This window comes from Balaenoptera acutorostrata, chromosome 6, assembly GCF_949987535.1.
Source record: "Balaenoptera acutorostrata chromosome 6, mBalAcu1.1, whole genome shotgun sequence".
In the NCBI taxonomy this organism is placed as follows: domain Eukaryota; kingdom Metazoa; phylum Chordata; class Mammalia; order Artiodactyla; family Balaenopteridae; genus Balaenoptera; species Balaenoptera acutorostrata.
The window spans coordinates 123,865,153-123,882,054 of NC_080069.1; the positions used below are offsets into that span (position 1 = coordinate 123,865,153).

At 63.0% G+C, this 16,902-nt stretch overlaps 2 protein-coding genes across 3 annotated transcripts in view; one reads left to right on the forward strand and one right to left on the reverse strand.

The window, feature by feature from the left end:
- Positions 1 to 873: 873 nt before the first annotated feature.
- On the reverse strand, positions 874 to 4,755 carry SOHLH1 (spermatogenesis and oogenesis specific basic helix-loop-helix 1). Its single transcript, XM_007194762.2, has 7 exons — positions 4,418 to 4,755; positions 3,841 to 3,984; positions 3,248 to 3,373; positions 3,062 to 3,159; positions 2,262 to 2,448; positions 1,713 to 1,783; positions 874 to 1,091 (listed from the first exon to the last, which is right to left on the reverse strand). The coding sequence occupies exons 1-7, from the start codon at positions 4,753 to 4,755 to the stop codon at positions 874 to 876; spliced, it is 1,182 nt and encodes a 393-aa protein (XP_007194824.2).
- A 4,167-nt stretch (positions 4,756 to 8,922) lies between these two features.
- Positions 8,923 to 16,902, forward strand: part of KCNT1 (potassium sodium-activated channel subfamily T member 1) — a 66,894-nt gene continuing 58,914 nt past the window's right edge. For both annotated transcript variants that reach the window (XM_057548917.1, XM_057548914.1), the window contains exon 1: positions 8,923 to 9,032. In XM_057548917.1, coding sequence (XP_057404900.1) covers positions 8,923 to 9,032 — 110 coding nt within the window. The remainder of the gene's footprint in view (positions 9,033 to 16,902) is intronic.

A 16,902-nucleotide genomic window follows, 5' to 3' on the forward strand; every position in this document is an offset into this window, starting at 1 on the left:
TAAAGGTCTAAGTGGGGAGTTTAAGGGTCAGGGTGGGTCCATCCACCCGCTGGGGGTCTCGGTCAGGCTTCTGAACAAGCTGAGTCCCAGCTCCCAGGCCTCCCTCCCAGGGTGCTGGGGTGAAGACGCCCACGGCTCCAGAAAGGGACAAGCAGGGGTCAGGGTGGGCTGAGCCCCTGACCAGCTTGGGTCACAGACTGGCACTGCCCTCGTTGTGGCTGAAAGGTGATGGGATTCAGGCAGGGTCACTCCTCACAGGAAGCCAGCGCCTCCCCGATCCTTGGGGACGGGAGCAGCCGCGGGTCCAGACGCGAAAGCCAAGCGGCCTCTGCCCCACGCCCCCCAACGGGCCCTGCACGGGGAGCACAAAGACCACCACCTCGAAGGCACAGGTGGTTCCTTTCCCAGGCGCCCCGCCCTGGTCCGGAAAGAGGCCTCCCCAGTGGACCTCTGTGGGGCCCCTCAGACCAGCCTCACAGGCGCAGGGAGTTGGGTCCCACGCCCGCCTCTTGGGGAGCAGACCAAGGACACAATTCTCCGTCTGTGGACCCCTCTCCTCCCTGGCCCCAGGGCCGGGATATTTAGGGATCCCACAGGCCAGGAACAAATCCCCAGGCAGGGGTGCTGCACTTTGAACAGAAGCAGTGCCATCTGCCCAGTGAATCGCGTTAATTACACAAAAGCTGCACAAGTTTTGCTTCCTCCAGAAAAACTGCTTTTCCTCTTTAATATTCAGCCTCTGCTCCTCACAGCCCCACCAGCCTCACTGGAATTAGAGCACAGCTGCAGCCCAAACCCAAAATATAACGCCCAAGCGTGCGGCACGGGCTGCTGCAAAGGCCCCGTGCCCCGTGGCCTGGCACGACCCGGCCCTCAGTAAGCAAAAAAGTCGGGGAAGATGCTGTCTACCTCGTCCCGCAGGGCCGAGCTGGGGCAGCTCACATCTGAGCTCCATGGCTCCAGGGGCCCGTCTGGGGGATCCTGGGAGTCGGGCTCGTGGTCGCCCAGGAAGCTGGGCTCTGCCCTGTCCAGCGGGCTGCTCCTGGCGGGGACCCGAGAAGGGACACTACTGCCTCTGCCCTCCAGGGACCCTAGAAGCAGACGGGACACGTCAGCAGAGCAGGCAGGTACCCCAGGGCACGCAGAGTGGACACAGCGTGCGGAAGGGGCCCCCCCCGCCCATCTGTCCCACCCAACCAGGAAGCCCTCTGCTCATCCTTGAGGTGGGAGCAGAGGACCCCTGACCAGGTGGGTGGGCCCACTCTCGCTGGCCCTGCTCGAGACCCAGGAGCGCCAGAACCAGGAAGGGGCTCCCCCACCCCGTGACGCCAAATCCTGCAGAGACGGGACTCATCGCACATCCAGACGCCTCTGTGGGGACAAGGTCTCGGGAGAAGGCTCTGAAACTGACGCGCAGCCGTACACAAGCAACCCCGTGTTGCTGTGCACTCACGCTCACAGGTAACTCCCCCCCAACACGCACACACACCACTTGTCATTCCCACCGGTGGTCCCCAAAACCACCAGCAGAGAAGGAAATGGGAGCTCAGAGACAGACGCTGGGACCTTAGTGTCACACAGCAAGCTGGACCCCATCCCATCTCCCCAACAGTCCCAGTTGCCCGCCCAGCCCGCAGGAGGACCAACCCAGACCCCAAAGCCCGTCCCGGGTTAGGGGAGAAGGTGGCCCAGGCCGAGCGTCCCCCACTCACCCAGCCACCAGTCGGGACTCGCAGTCAACAGAAAGGACGACCCGTCTTCGGCGTCACATCCCGACACAGACCTGGATCCAACAAGCACACCCTCACCCTGAGTCACCCCACGTGGACCCCAGGCCTTGCACCTCGAGAGAAGAGCGTGGGCCCTGAAAGGCAGCTTTGGGTTCAGAGACAGACGGGGTGCTCCCCGCCCCGGCCGGACCCTGAGCCCACCCTCCTGCCTGCCTGGAGCCAGCCCAGGCCGCTGCTGCTTCCTCTCCAGCCCCAGCAGCTCCCGGCCCACGCCCCAGCTGGTAGAGCTCGCAAAACACAAACTCACTTACTGTCAACCAAAACAGACGACCGTTAAGGAGACAACAGCGTTTCCAGAAACACGTTAGAAAGCCCCATGGCAGCGTCTGGCTGCTCCAGGACTGGGCCATCCAGGCAGACAGCGAGGATGTGGGGGGCAGAAACTTCCCAGGCAGTGGGGTCCAGGCAGAGCTCGGGCAGGGCCGGGAGGAGGCGTGTAGCGGGTCATGCACACACCACTGGGACACCCACCTGGCATCCAGTGTTATGGCCTTGTCAGTCCCTTGAGCTGGGGGCCCAGCCTGGCCCAAGCAGCCCTGAGACTCTTCGCTCACCAGCGGCGAGGGTGGCTGCCGTGAGCGGGGAGACCACAGCGGGGGCGGCCTCAGCGCCTTGGAGGGACTCAGGCCTGGAGACCGGGGGACCAGGCTGGGCGGCTCTGTGAGGGAGGCGAGCCGTGGGTCAGCCTTCCCCACCTGGAGAGCAGCCCTCCCCTGAAGACCTGAGTCCCTGCCCACTCTGTCCTGCATCGGGAACACGTGAGTTTCAGGAGCAAAAAGCCAGCAAGTAATCAGGAGAAGATAGATGCCCGGAGGTGAGGCACCTGACACCTGGGGCCAGGGAGGCTTCCTGGTGGAGATGCCAACTCGGCCTCAGCTCAACCATGGGGAACTCAGACCTGGGGACCCTCGTGCTACTACCTCTCCCTCCATCTCCATGATTCCTGACCAAGGACTCCACCCTCAGACCACCGTGCTGTATGATCCCTGCACCCTCACACCCTGAGCTTGAGTCCCGACCTTCTTTGGGGGGCTCAGCTCTGCTGCCGGCCCTGGCGACAACAAGACCCCTCCCCGCCTTGATGGGCACACCAGGGGAGGGGGAAGGCACAGTCTCGCCTCCCGTGGCACTCGGGGACCGGCAGCCACGGTCCAAGCAGTGACCAACAGCCGTGGCAGGCATCCAGCATGAGAGGAGTGTAGTTGTCATGCTGCCTTGTGGGCCTCGTCGGGGGCGGCACGACGGGAGGACAAGGACCCGCTCACGCTCACCAGGCAGGGCCAACAGCCCACCCAGCACTGCGGCCGCCCCCACCGGGGCCTTACCGTCGTCCACACCCGCAGCGGCACAGCTCGGGGAGGCCCACTGCCTGAACCATGCAAAGACAGAAGGAGAGACCTGTGAACGGTCTGTACACACCATGCCCGGGAGTCCCCTGGCCCCCCAGGGACACTAACATGGTCACGCTGGACGTTCCCACGCCGGGGTCCGGGGCACCTGCTGGGGTCTGACTCGCCAGGGCCAGCTGCAACACGTCCTTCTGCCGCGTGTGCCACGTCTCCTTCGAAGAAGCAAGAATCAAAAAGGGAAATAAACACAAAAAACGCAACAGAGACCATCAACCGGAAAACCCACCAAAAAAAGCAGGCTGTGGTCCATCACTGACCACCCTGCCCAGGGTCCCAGAGGTCCTCCCTGAGTGCAGACCATGTCCTCAAGACTGGGGGGTGGGGCAGGGAGGGAGGCTGAAGGCCATGCCCGCCCGGGGACCTCACAGCAATGGGTCTTTTACCCATACCGGCCTTGGCACCACGGGCAAGAATACAAGGAACGTAAATGGAGACCACAGCTTGTCCCCGGGGCTCCCGGAGGAGGTGCGGTGCACAAATGGAGGTGCGTCTGCCAGAAATGCAGCAGCCCTGGCAGTGCAGGGCAGAGGGCAGAGGGAAGCCAGGCAGCCGGGTGGTCAGAGCTGCCCGGGGGGTGGGGGGGGATGCCCATGGCTCCTCCCCAGAGGGCTGACCGGGCTGCTGCAGGACAACTCACAGCCTGCTTCTCCCAGCCAGGCACCAGGGCGCTGGCGAGCTGGAGGAACTGCACCGACATCTCCAGGACCGAGGCCATGTCCTCCAGCCGGCCGTCGAACTGGGGCAGTAGGGCCCGCAGGCGCTCACAGCTCAAGGAGATCCGCTTCCTGCCTCCAGGAAAGTGACCACCGACCATGGGGCAGTCTGGCCTTGACCGAGAAAAAGCACTGCAGCCACCAGAACCCCCTGAGCCCTTCAGGGATCGTGTCAAGACACACACGGGCCCAGGGCCCTGGACCCCAAGCTGCAGGCTATCCAGGTGTTTGCCGTGGGCTACAGCCAAGCCTGCGCCGTCACTGCCCGGGGGTGTCGGCTGCACATGCACAACCTCGAGATGCCCAGGACTTCAGGTCAAAGAAAGGGCTGCAACGGTGGCCCCGGACCCCCACCCCCAAGAGCATATGTTATATTCACCTCGGGGATGTGTTAAACGTTCCCTTACCAGACAGACGGCACGAGCCTGTCCCAGCCACCTGAAACCAGCTCGCTGGCACAAACCTGACCTCCTCTGACCCCCGCCCCCACTGCGCGGCCCCCCACCTGCGCTCCCTCTCGCTGAGCACGTTCCGCCGGAGGCAGGAGACTGGACCCTTCGCCACCGCAGGGGCCTTGGCCTGGCCTGAACCCTGGCCGAGATCCTCGCAGCATGACTGGGTAGCAAACAGGAAAGGACCGCTGCCGAGAAAAGACAAGAGCGCCGGGCTCTGTGATCCCAAAAAACGCCCCCGGAGCCCCGAGGCGGTGATGGACATCTTGGGAGGCGGGCATAGGACAAGGCCTGGGTCGCCCAGGAACACGGCCCTGGGCCCTACCTCTTGGCACCCCTCCCTCTTTCCCCGCAAGGGCCGGGGGTCGGGGTTCTGCCCCAGGTGGGCCATGCAGGGTGGGGACGGGGACTCGGTGCATATGAATTGGATAGAAGCACCAGGTCTGGACACCCCGAGCACCCCCGGGCAGGGGCGTTCCAGCTGACCCCCTCCGGCGGCCCCCCCCCCAGTTCTCACCTGCACCCCTCGGAGCCGGAGACTCCGGGAAGCCCAGCGTCTGACGCAGGACGCCTGGACGCCATGGGCACGCCGCTCGAGCCGGGGGAGAGAGCAACAACACGCCCGGGCCCCCACGTGCGCCCCGCCCCGCGCATGCCGTCCTGCAGCCCCTCCCCCTCACGTGCACTCTGCCCACCCCCACGTGCTTCCCTCCCAGGCAGCACCTGGCCCGCCCCGCCCCCCCCCCCCCGCCCCGTGCGCGCCCCGCCTCCCGCACATGCGCTCTGCCCCGCCTTTTACCCACGTGCAGTGAAGCTCCTCTCGCCGAGAAGTTGCCAGAAAGCAGCCGCGCCTGGGGTAGGTCCTTAAAGTAGGTGGCCGTCTTCCACCCCTTCCGGGTGGTCGGCCCAGCTCCCGCTCAGTGGGGTCTCCCCTCACCTACCCACCGCGGGCGCCCCCGGGTGCCAGCCCCGAGCTGGGCGCTACCCTCAAGGGTCTCACGACTGGGGGGCCAAGTAGACGACAAATCTGTGGAGGGAGGGGCAGGAGGGTGTCCTCAGGGCGAGGTGGTTTTCAGGACCGAGCTGGGCTGCGTCCCAAGCAGGAAACAACACGAGCCCAGGCAGTTCCCTGGGCTGGCACGTGAGCGAGGTGGGCAGGTAGGATCCCCTCTGTGGCAGGAGGAATTGGTCTTACCTGAGAGCAGAGGGGCCAGGGAGCTACAGGTGTGGGAGGAGAAGGTTTCAGGATTAGTGTGGCCCGCGGGGGACATTGAGGCCCAGGTAGGGGAGCTAAGATGGGAGCGGGGAGGCCGGTCAGCCAAGATCTACGGGACTCCGGCTGGTTAAGGATGGGCAGAGGGGCCCCACCTGCCTCTGAGGGCCTGCAGATCCAAGGTTCACTTGTGCCCGTCCCCCAAATGGCATCCTCTTCCAGGGTATGCTCTGCCTAAGCCAGTGCCACTGCCCACTCAGGAGCCAGGAGGCATGCAGATGCCTCCCAGCCCTGTCTCCGATCCCACGCACCCTCTCTGTGCCTTCCCTAGCACCCGGGCTCACCTGAAGGCTGGCTGGCCTTCCTGCCTCTCCCAGCCCTGCCCTCTGCCTGCCCCCTGCCTGCCCCAGGCCCGGAGGACCTTCATTCTCGGGGCTGAGCCTTCGCTCCTCCTCTGCCTCCCCGCCCCCACTCCAGCTGCAGACTCACTCCGCGAAGCCCCCGTCTCCAGCAGGTTCTGGGCAGGGGGCTCCCAAAAAACCTCACTCTGCCCGCTTTTAGTGCTCAGTGTGAGTGGTTCCAGATCTGTGCTCACCTCGCCGGATTTCCAGGGGCCGTCCCAGTGCTGGACATGAAGCCCACCGGGGCTTTGTTGGAGGAGTGACGGAAGGAAGGGAGGGAGGAAGGGGAAAGTGGAGACTGGTCCTTTTTCAGGGAGGTGGACCTTTAAGGGGAGGGGAGGGTACTAAAGCTCTATTTCAGTCGGGAGAACTTAAGAGCAGTGCTGTGGGCTGCCGTGGGCATGGGGGGCAGTTGCTGGGGGAGTTCACGGGGAGGCGAGGCAAGAGGGAGCTGGGGCAGGTGTCACTGCGGTGGTCGAAGTGCGCCCCAGGTGCAGGGCCTGGGACGGAGCCAGGTGACAGAGCAGAGTCCCTGCCCCTGGGGAAGCAGGAAACCTGTCTCCAACCGAGGAGGGGCTCAGGGCTGTGGGTGGGCGTCCTGGGGTGGGGCTTTGGGCGGCGGGAGCACCCAGAGATGGGCGAAGTGCAGCCGTGGGAGGTCCTGCCATTTGAGGGCTTGGGCCCACATCTCCACTCTGCTCAGCCCCGAGTCCTGAAGGCGGCATGGGGGAGGGGCCGACCAGCCCAGGCTGGGGCCGCAGGTCAGATGCTGGGGGACTGGCGGGGGCCGTAACGTGGGGCACATGGAGTCAGGCCATGCAGGAGAGGCGGCAGGACCCCAGGAGGCCGGGCCTGGAATAAAGGGAGGGCTGGGCAGGGGACAGAAGTCGCGTCGCGAAGCGATCGAGGGTGACGCTGTGAGGATGGGTGGGCCTGAGGTCAGGTTGGGGAGCAGGGAGGCCAGGGCCCGTGTGCCAGGCCAGCACTCCCGACAGAAGGGGGCGCTGCGGGGCCCCTGCTGCCCAGTCCTGCTCAGCCCACAGCCTGGCTTCTGTGTTGAGTCCAAGAAAGGCTGGGGATGGCCGGTTCTGCCAGCACGTACGGCCCGGCATTTACGGGAGGTGTGAGAAGCCCGGCTCCTTGCTCTGGGAGGGTCCCCAGTGCCCAAGAGAGGGCAGTGCCAGAGCAGACCCCGCAGAGCATGTTGGCCCGGGTGTCCAGGGGCACAGTGGGGAGCTTTGGCGGAGCGATCCCATCTGCCGGCTGCCTTGCTGGGGCAGGTGGGCTGGAAGCCTGGGTCTGGGGCTCTCTCTCCTTCCTGCTCCTGGTTGGGGAGGGATGGACACGCCGTTGTTCTGGGCTTGGCTCCTCCGTGGTAGAGAGGGGCCAAGTTTTGGTTTCCCTGAAGCTCTCAGGAATGTTACCGGGCTTGCCAGAGTTTCCCGTCACTGACAGCATGCCAGTCATCTCGTTGACCAGCCAGAGGGCACCTCCAAGGGGTCCGCAAGGTGGACACACCCTGGCAGGAGCCCCGGGGGAGGGCAGAGACCTGCTGGGGGCCAGGGGTGGGTGGCACTCTTGCAGCAGCACCCTTCTCTCAGGAGGAAGTAGGCAAAGTCCCCAAGATGTAAGACTGCTGATGAGCCTGGGGACAAGCTGCACTCCTTCTGGGGACTTGGGGGCAAGCCATGCCTTTGCCAAGTTCCCCCCCACACACACACACACACAAAGTATCTGTGATCAGCTTGCTGTTTTCTGGACGTATACAGGGATGGGACTTGAGACTCGTTGCAGGTGTCAGGACCACGAAGTACATGCCATGCACCCTCCAAATCGGCTGGCCCAGCTCTGCCCTGACAGCCCCCGCACTGACCACCCCGCGGTGGGTGGCTGGATTGGTGCCCCAGGCCGTGAGATGAGCTTCGCGGGTGATGCTGGCTCAGCTCCCCCCCCCCCCCCCGCCCCGCCCCGCCTGATGCCGCAGTCCCTCGCCCTTCTTTGGGAGATGCCTCCCTTCTCTCTCTGTCTATTCCTCTGTGTTTCCGCCACGCTTATGGTTCACTGAGGGTCAGGCCAGCACTGGGGACAGAACAGAGGGTTCTGCCTGCGGGGGCAGGGGGCAGCTGAGCCAGGGTGGCAGTGTGAGCGTGTGGGGCCCTCCAGCGGATCCCCCTGCTTCCTGGATGCGTTCCTTTGGGTCGTGGGGTTGCAGCAGGCTGCGGGCCCTCCTCTGCCTGTTTGCCAGGTGCTCCGTGTGGGGCTGGGGTAAGAGCAGAGCAGGGCGGCCGCGCGCGGCAGAGGTGCCGGCGGCGGCAGGTGGCAGCGTGCAGTCACTCCCACCTCCAGGGGTCCGACCGCCCTTCCCTCTCCGGGCCCAGCGGCCTCCCAGGTGTGCCGCGAGGACGGACAGACGGGGTGTGGGTGCAGGTCTCTGCAGGAGTGACAGGTGCTGTGGGGGGATGGGGGCGGGGCAGGTGCTGATCGGCCGCCCATCCCAGCGGCTCAGAGCGAGGGCAGGATCGAGCAGCGCAGGCGCCATCGCCGATGCTCGCGCTTTAAACAGGAAGCGCCCAGAGGCCCCCAGCCCTCTCGGAGCCCCTCCCACCATGCACCCCTGCCCCCGGGGGCGCTCTTAGGGTTTTCTAGCCTTTAAAGAGCCTCTGTCCTGTTTCCCGGGATTACGGGGGCGCCGAGCGTCGCGATGGAGGCGGGTCCCCGGGGTGGGATGCGGGCGGACCCCCACCCCGTCCCCAGCCTGGTTCCCGACGCGGCCGGCAGGGGGCGCGCCCGCACAGGCGCCGGAACCGACTCTGGAACAGGCTCTTTTTTCCCACCCCCACCGTAGCCAGAGAAAAGTGTTTCAGGGCAAAGCGGGGGAAGAAGTCGCCAATCGCTCCCTGACTCGTTTGTTCCTCGGCTCCAAGTCGCAGCCGCCGCCAGCCCAATGCCGCTCCCGGACGGGGCGCGCAGCCCGGGGGGTGTTTACAGGGGGGCGCGCGGCGGGGGCCACACCAACCGGACCTTCGTGTTCGACGACGGCCGATGCGCAGCCAGGTACGGTCTGCAGTGCCCTCCCCCACGTAGAGGGACCCCGGACGGGGCTCGTGCCACCCCAGGGCCCCTCATCCTCAAATCCCCACTTCCCAGGACTACCTGCCCCCCAGGACCCCGGAGCGTGGGGAGCGTGGGGAACAGGGGTGCCCTTCAGAACCCGGTCGCAGTGAGGGGAGCACTTACTCAGATGACCAGCAGGTGGCCAGAGTGTGGCCATTCTTACATGCGGGGCTGCGAGCATCTCCCAGGCACCACGAGGCGCAGACCCTGCGGGCAGGAAGCTGGAGTGCCCTACGTGCCAGAGGGGCCAGGTGCTGTGCTGGCCTCCCAGCCCGCTCTCTGGTCAAGCCTGGGGGAGGAGCCCGTGGGGGTGGCAGCGCTGTACCCAGTGAGGCACAGGGGCCAGGGTTCCCCAGGTAGAAGTGGGTTTTCAAGGGCAGCTTCTCCTAAGAAGACCCTTGTTTGGGGTGTGGGGTGCAGGTGGGCTGTCAGATGAAGGGCAGGAGTCCTGGGTTCTAGACGCTTGGTGATTTTCGGCTGGTCACTTGTCTTTCAGGGTCCCTGTTTATTCATCTGTGTGAGGAGAGAATTAACTGACAGGGGCTTTCAGGTGGCCTGGGAGCCGACCTTCCCTGTGCCGTGTCCCATGATGCCACGAAGCTCCTGCCTGTCCAGGTGACTGGCACAGAGGGCACCGTGCCGGTGGGCGTCCCAGGAAGGGCAGAGCGGTGACAATCCCGATGGGGGTTTGCCCCAGGGCCCTGTCCTCGGGGCCCTCTCCCCACCCCATCAGCCCCAGAGGACAGGCACACACATCTGCCCCTCACCCTGCGCCAGGAGCCAGACTCCAGGTCACCCACAGCTGCTGCCCTGTGTGACCCTCCCTGGCTGGGCAGAACCTTGGACTCTGGGTCCCGCTCGGTCAGCTGTTCTAAGGCCAGAGAAGGGGTGGATGCTGGGGTTCAAGGCCAGGTGCTACGGCTGTTTCCTTGTGGGACTTGGCTTCCCAGCTTGTCAAGTGAGTGGCGGAGCGAATGGTCTTTAAGGGCCGTTTGTGGTGAGGGACCAGGATCAGGAGGGGGCGCTTCCAGCCACACGTCAAGGCTCAGGGTGGTCCCTCTGCAGGGACAACACCGGCCTGGCACCCGTGGGGTCCTGGGGGCACAGCTTGGGGTGAGAGGCAGGGACCCTGAGAGCAGGCTGTGCAGGTGGTGTCCTTGGGAAGTGGAGTTCACCCCGTGAGGTGGGCACAGCCTGGACCTCCCTCAGGCTGCCCTGAGGGATCAACCAGGTGGCATCTGTCAGGCACAGAATAAGTGACCAGAGAGGGGTCTTGTGACATGATCTGGCTGCCCCTCTGCCCATCTCCCTGCTCGGACAGGTGTCACCCATCTTTCTGGCGACCCATGTCCAGTTCCCCTGCCCCCCTTGACTGCCTGCTGCAGGCGAGGTAGGGGCTTGGTCCCCCAGACTCCTCCGCGTCCGCCGGGACAGTGTTCCTCTCCCCCCGGTCGGAGCTGACCTCTGTCCCTGCAGTGATTTGCTGTCATGCTTCAGACACATCTGGAGTGGCTGCCGGGGCCAAGGGTATGTCAGGCAGGCTGGGTAGAGACCCCCCGACCAGGAAGGTCAGGCAGGGTAGAGATCCACCCCCCCCACCCCCCCCAGAGCAGGGGAGACTGGCTGAGAGGGAAGCCTGGCTGGGGTGGGGTGGGGCAGCGGAGGCCAAGGCTGGCAGCTCAGGGAGGTGGGCTTTAGCTCGGAGAGGGAAGACCCCTTGTAGGCGGGTGAGGATCCGGGTTGGGGGAGCTCGAGGGGCGGGTTCCTGCACCAGGCTTCCCAGCAGGGTCAGCCCTGGAAACCAGAGTCCTAGCTTTGCGCCTTCCCACTGGAACCTCCTGGTCCCCCAACAGCCCTGCCTACCCAGGGCCAGCACGGGACCCTCTGGGCCCCAACGGTGGAAGGTGCAGATCCAGGGCTGGCATCCCGCCAGGGTGCATGTCTGGCTGGAGGTCACGGCCAGCCCTCCCGGCCCATATTAGGGAGCGGTGCCTGCAAGGCAGCAGGAAGTGGCCCAGGCTCCGTGGGAAAAGGTTCACAAGGCCCGAGGTACAGGCCAGTCCTGTCCGGCAGGAGGGACAGCTTCCTGGTCTGGAGGCTGGAGGGAACTTGGGGGTCTGCCTTCGGCCCGGGGTGGCCACGGCCACAGCTCGGGAGGACAGAGGTGAGTGAGCAGGGGACGGGGTGGGGGTACCTGCTCGGAGCTCGGCTTGTGTCCAGCGCGGGTCCGTGGGTATCGTCTGTGCGCTCATGCGGGTTCCGTCCACCGTTCACACAGGTGTCCCAGACTGTCCATGTGTCTGACCGACCCCGAGTTACCTGGCACGACCCTGCTTCGGCAGGGGTCGTGCTTTGTTAGAGGGTTTCGTGACTGAATCATGAACTCTCCCCTTAGGCGTCTCCTTCGGTCCCCGAGGATGTGGGGATTTGCAAGCTGCGCCCGGGTGTGTGGAGCCTCTGGGTGGAGCCCCGAGACGGGTGCTGGCCCAGGAGCAGCGCCTGATGACACGGGCGATTTTAAAGGAGTCGTGGGAACTCTGTGGGCTGTGTGTGCGGATGGGCCACCCACGTTCACCAAAACCTCTTCCTCCTACCGTGCTTGGGGATGGGGAGGCCTGGCCTGTAGCCGAGGCCCATGCTAGATGCTGGCAAGTTTAAACCATTTGCAGAGGACGAGGCAGGGTCAGTAGGCCAGCTCCGGGCTGGGGTTCCTGGAAAGGCCTTTCCCAAGAGGTCTGCTCTGCGGTTTAGACTTCCCACAGCGGATGTGTTCAGGGGTCCCTTGTGCAGTCTCTCTGGCTGTGGCCAGCTTGTCCTGCATGGGGCAGTGAGCCCTGGAGGCCACCCTGCAGTGCCAGCCTTGGGGGCCTGGGGTGCTGCCCTGCACGTTGACGATGACGTGACCAGAAACCCCCCTCCTGCCCATAGGACAGCCCCCCGCCCCTGGGGTGGGCCCCACGCGAGCCTTCAGCGAGCTTCACAGAGACCCTGGATGTCGGGCCAGAGGCCGCTGTTGGATATCTCTCGGCAGGTGTCTGATCTTGGGAAGAGCTCAGAGTCTTAAATCAGGGACAGAGGCCCCAGGTGCCAGGCGAGTGCGGAATTTCACCCCATCTGGCAGACATGGGGCCTCTAGGTTGTTGGGAGAGGTGAGCCTGGAGGTATTGGCAGATGTTACAGGACAGAGGACAGGGAAGCCAGCCAGGGAGTTGGATTCTCCAGGACATGAGGCTCTAAGGAGAGGGATCTGCCGGGTATGAGGCGTGGGCAGGATGTCCCCACCTGGGCCTCAGCTTCCAGACAAGGCCCAGAGCGCCCCTGCAGGCCGTGCCAGCCCTCGGAGCCTGGCAGCTGAGCAGGGACACGGTGGTACCCCAGTCCCACGGCCGTGGGAGTGGGGCGCACAGGGCAGCCTTCCGCCTCAGCCCCCCGCAGCTCGGCCCAGGCCTCCCCCGGCACCTCCCAGTGGTCACCACGCATCCAGCCAGGGGACGGGCACCCGGGGGTGAGTGCTGGGTCTGCGATCTGGACGTGGGCTCGCTGCCCGGCACTCAGGGCCCCAGGCACACTGCGTCCCCCGCGGGGGCATGCAGCAGCGGGCTCTCCCCAGAGGTAGATCCAAGCCCAGGTGGGCAGCCGGGTAGGGTGGGAACTGCAATCCCCGTGGCTTCTGCCTGCCCTGTGTCCGGGGGGTGGGCCCACAGGGCGCCATCACCACCCCTGGCCACGCCCAAGGCCCCGTGTCCACACGGCTACCAGGCCCCTCCTCCCTGTCCTCTGGGCTGGCTTTGCGCCAGGGGGTAGCTGCTATGAAGTGTCTGTTTCAGTAGCTCTCCAGCTTGAATTTGGCTCAACGACGTGTTCTGAGCTTTCCCTTTGGGATTTGATGCAGCTCGGAGACGGCGGTGAGCAGCCGTCCATGGCGTTGACTCAAAGGCTCCTCCCCTAGGGAGAGGGTCGTCCTTCCCCAGAGATGCACACCCACCAGCTCTAGGCAGCTTGAGCAGCTCTGGCTTTTTTATTATGGTGGGAAGGAAGCACTTAGCTTTCCTGTCGCGGTCAGCAGAGAGATTCGGCGGCTTTCTGCTTGCCCGGGCACCCGGCCCAGCGCTCGACTGACTGCTCCCCGACCCTGGTGATGCCGTGACGTCTGCAGGACTCTCCTGCGGGGCACTGGGCAGGGATGTGTGCGCATGTGCGGGCAAACACACGTGTGTGCGCGTGCGTGTGCATTGTGCATACATACATACACGCCTGTGTGCACACAGGCGCACACAGGTCCATGCGTACCCACACATGTGCACACTCGTGCACACATCCCCCATCCCTCTGTCAGTCATAGGTCTCCAGTGTCCTTGGAAATTTTGAACCGAGCGTGAGCTATTGGAGAATTGCATCTTAGGAGAGGGAGCATGTCTTTGAGCCAAAGGGGGTGTCCCTCAGTCCTCCTCCAGGTTGGCTTGAGCATTGCAAGCAATCTGGACTCCTTTATAAAGGAGCCTTGGGGGGAGAAGGGACATTTTCCCAGGATGTCATATGCCCTTCCTCCCCAGAGACCTGCCCGTGGCTGGGCCCAGGACAAGGGCTGGGGCTGCGGCTGCAGCCTGGTGATGCGTGGGGAGAGGCAGGTCGTCCCTGGCGCTTCTCACGTCCAGTAACTCAAGTCTTGCTCAGTACGTCTCCTGGTGTAGCACCAAGGATGAGTCACAGCCCTTAGCCCACCATTCCCCCCCCACCCCCCCACGCCGAACTGTCACCGTGCGGTGGGGACATCCTGCATACCTGGTATGAGCCGGGCAGCCAGAGAAAGCCCCGTCTCACTGGGGTCCTCTCCGAGCAGATTGTGTTTGGTTTCTAACCTAAATGGGATCCTTTGAAAGGGCTGTTCTTTTGTAGAGACGTGTCCACTCAGGTCACTGGGACCTGCATGTTCACAGCGCAGCATGTCCTGCGTAGCGGACGTCCGGGCCGTCTGCAGGGTCATCGTGAGGCTAGGGTCTGTGCCCAGCATCCTAGGCACAGATGAGGGTGTCCCAGCTGGAGGCTCGGGGTCAGAGAGTTCCCCCCACATCGTGGTACTTGCTGGGCTGTCTCCCTAATGGCCAGGGAGGCAGGAGGTCCTTCACGTGTGTGTCGGTTGAATTTTTTGTTTTGTTTTCTCTTCTTTGAGCTGCTGTTCGTCCTTTGCCTCCTTCTGCCTGTCTGTCTTTCCTGCGTGACTTGCAGGCATCCTTGCATTGACCTGATTTCTTTCACTGTTCTTCCCTTTCATCAGCGTGTCTTTAAACAAGAGTGTCTTGTTCCCACATGGAAGCATTTATACGTCTGTCCTGCTAAACAAGAGGCCTTCTCGACCCCAAGCATCTTTGCCCTGCGTTCTCTTCCAGGCTCCTCCTCATTTTGGGGTTGTGAGCTGGGGTCTTTCTTTAGCTGACGGAAGGCCCGCGGCCGGATGGCGTAGCCACTGAGAGTACATGAGCTCCGGCACTGGCCCTGCCCAGGTAGCTGAGTTACTTCAGTCTGTGGCATCCGTTTCCCCATCAGCAAACTGGGGGGACGCCATTCCCACCACACAGGATGTTGCAAGCATCCCGTGAGAGGCCCTGAGGATGGGTTGGGCTGCTCTCATTCCAACACCAACACTGAATTACTGATGTCCCTCCCGAGGCCTCCTTTCTCTCCTGAATTCCCCTGCTCTGTGTCCTCTCTCATACCAAGCCCTAGAGATCCCGTTGCTGGAGCTATAAATTAGCCCTGACAGCTGGCAAGACCCATCCCTTCTCTGTTTTTGTCTCACACCCGTCCTGGCTGGTCTTGCATATTTATCCTTCAGCGTGAATCTCGGAAACAGGTTCTGAGAAGATGAGCGTTTGCATTGACGGGAGCTGATCAGCTTTGCCCCTTCCTCTGGAGGAGGGTTGTTGAGCTCTGGGAGCACGACCCCCTCCTGCCGTCAGTGAGAGCGCCGGAGAGCGGCGGGCCGTTGCTCCGAGTGGTCCTGGAGGCCGGTGGCAAGTGGGGCCCCGGTTTCTGAGTTTGCACGGCTGCCGTGATGCCCTCCCTCCCGTGATGCCCTCCCTCCCACCGCCTTGTCGCTCCTGCCTTCGGTTTGTGCGACCCCGTTAGATGCTCTCATTTGTTCTAATAGGTTTCAACTGATTCTCTTGGGTTTTCTTGGCAAACAGTGATGCCTGCTGCAGACAACGAGAGCCCCATCTCTTCCTTCTCTTACTCTTTGCTTCGTCTCAGTGGGAGCCAAGGACGCCCATCGTGGTGGGCAGACTTGTGTTCCCAACTGGAGCGGGAATGCCTCCAGGATTCCACCATTGCCTGGATTTTTTTGGTTGTTGTTAATCAAATTAGGAACGTCTCCCCCTATATCTAATGTATTAATGGATTTGGGGGTCTTAACAAATGTTTTTTCTGTATCTACTCACAAGATCATATGGATTTTCTCCTTTAATTTCTTTCTTTTTTTTAAAAAATAAATTTATTTGTTTATTTATTTTTGGCTGCATTGGGTCTTCGTTGCTGTGTGCGGGCTTTCTCTAGTTGCAGCGAGCAGGGGCTACTCTTTGTTGCGGTGCGTGGGCTTCTCATTGTGGTGGCTTCTCTTGTTGCGGAACATGGGCTTTAGGCGCACAGGCTTCAGTAGTTGTGGCTCGTGAGCTCTAGAGCGCAGGCTCAGTAGTTGTGGCGCACGGGCTTAGTTGCGCTGCGGCACGTGGGATCTTCCCGGACCAGGGATCGAACCCGTGTCCCCTGCATTGGCAGGTGGATTCTTAACCACTGCGCCACCAGGAAAGCCCTCCTTTAGTTTCTTTGCATAGTGAAGTATATTGCATTCTTTTTTAGATAAATCCTATTTGGTATTGCTGGTACGGTGTTGTAATGCACTACTGCATTCCATTTAGTAACAGTTTACTTAGGATTTTTGCACTTAGAGTATTAAGGGAGATTGCCTCATATATACATTGGTGTTGTCTGCACCTGATTTTGGTGATGGGATTAGGTCAGCTTAGGAAAATAAGCAGAGTCGCTTCTGTTTCCTTCTGTACTTTGGAATGGTTTGACTGAGGTGGCATAACTTGTGCAACTACTGGGGCCTGGTGCCTTTGGCGGGAGAAGCAGGTTTTTGACCACTTTACCCTCCTCAGTTGTGCTTGACTCCTTGACCGCTAAGGGGGCGGATTTGGGAGGGAAGGGAAGCAGAAGTCCTGGCCCTCAGAGGGGTTCCCCTTGGCCGCCTGCAGGCAGTGCAGCTGCTGGTAAACAGGACGGCTCCGTATCAGGCGCACCTGGCTTCCCCACGCCCCGCCCTGTGGGCCTCTTCCTAGGCTGTGTGAGCCCAGAGGTCCTCACCTCCCATCGGAGGGGCGGGGAGTCCTGGCTGCACGCGGGGTTCTGAGGACTCGGTGCCACATGCCGCAGTCACAGTGCCTGGCATACGGCTGGCACTGGGTGCTGAGGCCCCGGCTCTCCCTCCCCTGGGCTCGGAGGGTCAGGGCGCACGAGCACACGTGCACCAAGCTGGGAGATGACTTCCCGCCGTGTGTGCCGGGTGCTGGCTTCCCTTCCCCTACTTAGCCTCCCTTGTTGGATCCCGTAGGTCGACATCCTGAGTCAAAGCCCCCCAAAGGGGCCTCCGGCCAAACTGGGGAGACCGTGATGGGGAGCTGGCCATCCCAGGAACCTGACGCTTGGGGTCAGAGCCTTTGTCCGCTGGAATTTGGCCAAACTGCTGGCTCACCAGCCCCAGATTAAAAACTGATGTGGATTACGCACCCATGTGCTAGATACCACACTGTAC